Genomic DNA, 4,966 nt, shown 5'->3' on the forward strand with positions numbered 1-4,966 from the left:
ATCTATCTATCTATCTATCTATCTATCTATCTATCTATCTATCTATCTATCTATCTATCTATCTATCTATCTATCTATCTATCTATCTATCTATCGTGCTACTTCAACATATTTTTACTCAAGTAAAACTGAAAAGTAACTAAAAGTATTTGGTAAAAAAGTTTTAGAGTAACTGATAAAAACATCAATTAATCTCTAAATGGGCCAAAATATAAAGAATTTTGGTATTTTAAAGATCAAAATTAAAATAATTAATGTAAATAACATAACTACAAAGTAGCAGAATCAGACAAAAGAAACATTTCTTTTCAACTAAAAGTGAATGAAACTTTAACACAAACTGTAAGTCTGTTTGCTGAATCTTTGGTTAAAAGAAGCTGAAGTTACTCACAGTGGGTCGAGTATCCAGAAACTTTACTCAAGTAAAAGTGAAAAGTACATTTTTCCAGTAAAGTTACTGAAGTAAATGTAACTATCTCACTAATGAGCTTCATCAATAAGAGTAATTGTCTCATCCTGTGCAGGACGGAGGAAGTGAGAATAACCTTTAGTTACCTTTTTGGATCATAATCCCACAGACAAACTTTCCAGCTCTGCCCTCTTCTCTACCAGAGAAAAAGCGTTGTTTTCTTTCTGCTGAGAAAGTGGATGATGAGGAAAGGAATCAAAAGACATCACACTTCCTTCATTTTTCCCATGTGTGTGATGATAATGACTGGTGATGATGTGGTCTGACTAATTAAATGGACAAGTTGAGCAACTGGCGATGACTAAAAGTGTTGTTCTGCATGGGGGAAGACCTCGTATGTCATCTGTTTGTTTGTTTGAAATCCTGCAACAGGTAAAGAGGTTTCAGTGGTTTCAAACTTCTTTCAGGTCAGATTACCAAAGAATTATGTAATGAAGTTAAAAGCAGTTGGAATATACTGTTTTCCTGGGAAARGTTTTAAATTCTTGTCCATTTTGTAAAGGGACGAAAATCTAGACCTTTAATTCACTCTGCAGTCTGTATTTAAGCCACAAGCAACAAAAAACGTTTTCAGTAACAAAATACTTTTAGATCAAAATTATTTGATGATTTTTTTTCATATCAAATATAATATTACTGATAAAAAGTAACTGCTTTCATGTATTACTTTCTTCACAGGTTTTACTCCGATTTGCCTCATTTTAGATTGAATTATTTTTAGCACAATATTTACTCTTGTTCTTTTTATTTGCTTGTGTAATAAAACTAAACCAATAAGCAAATAAACAGGTGTCTAATCTTAGCTATAGATAACATGTGTAGCAATCAGTGGAGCATTGTTTGATTAATAATAGTCCTGACCTCCAGGGAGGGTTAAAAGTAGAGGCGCTGCACCTTAGCGTGGCCATGGAGACGGAAGTGTGGGCTAATAATAATCAAAATAAATCTAATAATAAAAACTGACATAATTCATCTGACTAATATTTCAGAATTTAATAACCCAGAGCATGGAAGAGAAATATAAATAGCTGTAAATTAGTATAACATCAGTTCATAATTTCCAACAAGTTGCTGTTTGAATCTTCCAGACCAAACATTTTTGGCATTGTGACGTCATTATCCACACCTGTCCTGACATTGAACCGTAAATTACGTCATAAACCTCCACCGATTGTGTAAGATTAAATTTCCTCATCATATTACTTTTCCACAAAGATGCTTTAAGGTCACTGTGTCACCAACACCTGCCTGGCACCTGGGGTTTTTATTCGCTTTGAGTAAACAAACCCTTCTGATACAGCCATAATGATTGCTCAGAAATGACCTGTGTACGTCAAAAAATACAGATGTGTGTTTTCTTTTGTGGCAGTGATAATTTTAGTTCTTACACACAGCCTACTGAGAGCTAAAATTGTAAAGGGGAAAGAATTAAATAATAAAAAAAAAAACTTTTAATGAGCACTGCGATGATCAATCCAGAGTTAAAAGTATAAAGGAGATTAATCGGTCACCACTCTTCAAACTCTATTAAATATTTTAAAACCAAACTAAAAGTGGAGTTTTTATACAATAGATATTAACTCAATGTTAATCAGAGTTTGTAGTCATATATATTGTAATTTCTACTTGTCTTAGGGAGCTTTCAGTCAATTTTCTGGAATTAGTTTTCATCATTTTAATGATTGATGTATTTTTCTTTACACTTTTTAAAATTATGTTGTAAGGAAATAAAATAGGAATAAGTATTTATTTGATCATTTCATATTAACAAATGTATTAATTTAATCATTTAGTTTAAAAATGTGTTTGTTTCTTTCTTTCGTTTTCCTCTCCAATTTTTTTCTTTCTCTCTATTATTATTATTATTATTATTATTATTATTATTATTATTATTATTATTATTATTATTATTATTATTATTATTATTATTATTGGTAGTAATGTCGTCTTTCCTCCTTTCCTCCCTAACGTCTCCCCTTCCAGTCCAGTAGGTGGCGGTAATCCCGTTAACATCTCCCTGCCGTTCTGGAACAGGATGCACCTGGAAGTTCTGCTGCTCTTGAACGCACCACGGTTTGCTCCGGAAATGTTTCCGTGTTAGTGTTGTTGTTGTGAGCAGTTAGCATGGGCAGCTACATGTCAAAAAGTTTCAATAAAAGGTTCGTAAAGACTTTACATTTGCATTTTATGGATTTTATTTTAAAGATTCTTTGTAAGCATATTAATAGTAAAGTTGTTTAGGTTTAAATAATCTTACTATGTGCAGCTGGGTGCAAGCCGATGCTAATTTTAGCCCAGCTAACCATCCGCTAATTTTGCAATTTTATTAATTAAACTACTTTTCCTCAGGCGTATTATTACTGATAACACTACATTTGTGGCTTATTGAGACTTTTATTATTTTAACATAAATACAAAAGATTTTTTCAGTGGTTTTCCAGAACATTTGAAGCACATCACATAATGTCTACTGTCAAAAACTATATTTTACGACACGGTATAATTTTCCTTTTGTCCTTTCATTTACTTTCTGTTGTGCTTAGATTGATACATAATGTCTATTTGCTGTAGGTGGTTAAAGCCAAAGTCAAACAATATATACTCATAGCAGTAAGGAAACATTTTCAAAAATAAACTTATATATTGCATTTAATATATAAAAGACATTTGTCTGTAAATGTGTTTTGCCGGAACTCCTGAAGTGGCGGTTTTAACTTCACCCAGTTCAAATTATGTAAAAAAAAAAATCCCTCCTATTAAGCACCTTTTACTATGCAATTGTTAATTGGTTAATTAGAAAAAATAATCAGCAATGATGTTAAGTAGAGCAGAAATGACTGCACTTTTCATATGTTGATGTTAGAGTTATTCAGCTGCAGATGCATCTTTTGCTACAAATAATCAACTTTTCACTTCAGGAATGCTATGTTATTGCATTTTAGGCAATAAAGTGTTTATTATTTAAAAAGAGATTGATTAATTTGTTTATTCGCATCTTTTAGTGAGAATTTTTAATATTGAAGAAAAAAAATCTGCGGAATGTGCCAATTGATTATTCTTACGGTTAATTGATTAATCGGAGATTAAAATAATTGTTAGTTGATTAACTTGTGAGTTAACAAATGTGCTAGGTGTTTAAATCAAGCTTTGATTCTTCTTGCAGGCTGCCGTAGCTCCTCCCATGATGAACTTTGAGGGTCTGGACCCTGGGATGGGTGAGTACCCAGCTGGCCTCCATGGGACTCTGGAGGCAGGGCTGGAGCCCGCCCTGGACCCGCACCTCAACCCGAGCTTGCTGCAGGGCGTGGAGCTGGACCCGGAGGGGCTGGCTGTGACGGTCCCCGAGCCGGTGCACCTGATGGAGGGCGTGTTCTCTGAGCTCCACAGCGTGGTCTCAGAAGTTGGCATCCCAGTCACCGCAACCCATTTTGATCTCCAAGAGGAGATGCTCTGGATGGGAAACCACAGAGTGAGATCCTGAAGTACCTACTGCTTAATTTTATTACCTTTATTATGTTTAATCGTCTTTCCCAATGTCCTCTCCATAGGGCCATGTTACGTCGTACTTTGGGCCGACAATGGGCCGCCATTCTTCTTTCCAAGTCCACGCCACAGATGACATCCGACACATTCAGAGCTTGGAGACGGGGGTGTTGTTCCTCTCTAAGAACAACCTCAAATGCTACACTAGAGGAGGCCTTGTTATGTTCGATTACCCGTAAGTGATGCAATAAATGTTTATTATACTGACAGTAATAGGCTTACTACAAACAGCTTGAGCTATTTCTGCTTTTTCCATGCACCAACCACACACTTCACTGCTTTTTATTGGGATTTTATTTGATAGATTGTTTATTATGATTGTTTATTTCTTTATTTAAGGATCCTCATCAGTCTCTACTAGAGTAGAGACTATTCTTCCTGCTGTCCATACCACAAACATTACAATAAAATCACACTTTTACAAACATTACAAAAAAGAAATACCATAAGACACAAACAAAATCAAACCACAAAATTCAAATCAACTGCCTCAGTAACATTTTACAACCATTGCTAAAGGACACCTGGAAATACTTTAAAACACACAAACAAAATTAAAACACATTTCAAAGATAGTTAAAAATAACAATATTCACCCATTCCACCAATTCAATATAATTTCATTATGTTTCATATATTTTTTTTAAGGTTCTTTTTTAAAATGTACATAATTAGCAATTAATGTAGTCATGTTGTAGGAAGCAATCGCTCTATACAGTTACAAAACATTAGAGACATTAAAGGCAGTTTATGTGAAGTCCAGATTTTGTGCAAAGAAAGAAAAAAGCTTCATGCCAGCCTGTCGCAAACTTTCATCCATGATCGGCATCAATGAATGAAATTGACATTTATTATAAAATGACATCCCAGTGATAGTATTACAGCTTTATTTTGAACTACCTGCCGTTTATCCAGATGTTTCCTGAAGTTTTTTTGCCGTTTATCCAGATGTTT

General features: G+C 34.0%; 1 protein-coding gene across 2 annotated transcripts in view; it reads left to right on the forward strand.

Moving 5' to 3' along the window:
* Positions 1-2,521: 2,521 nt before the first annotated feature.
* Positions 2,522-4,966, forward strand: part of pan2 (poly(A) specific ribonuclease subunit PAN2) — an 18,617-nt gene continuing 16,172 nt past the window's right edge. Inside the window, exons 1-3 of one of the 2 annotated variants that reach the window (XM_008414442.2) lie at positions 2,522-2,628; positions 3,633-3,938; positions 4,018-4,187. In XM_008414442.2, coding sequence (XP_008412664.1) covers positions 3,651-3,938; positions 4,018-4,187 — 458 coding nt within the window. In that variant the 5' untranslated portion in view covers positions 2,522-2,628; positions 3,633-3,650. Of the gene's footprint in view, positions 2,629-3,632; positions 3,939-4,017; positions 4,188-4,966 lie in introns of those variants that run through there. The other variant, XM_017306013.1, reaches the window with a different exon arrangement.

This window comes from Poecilia reticulata, linkage group LG7, assembly GCF_000633615.1.
Source record: "Poecilia reticulata strain Guanapo linkage group LG7, Guppy_female_1.0+MT, whole genome shotgun sequence".
Lineage (NCBI taxonomy): Eukaryota > Metazoa > Chordata > Actinopteri > Cyprinodontiformes > Poeciliidae > Poecilia > Poecilia reticulata.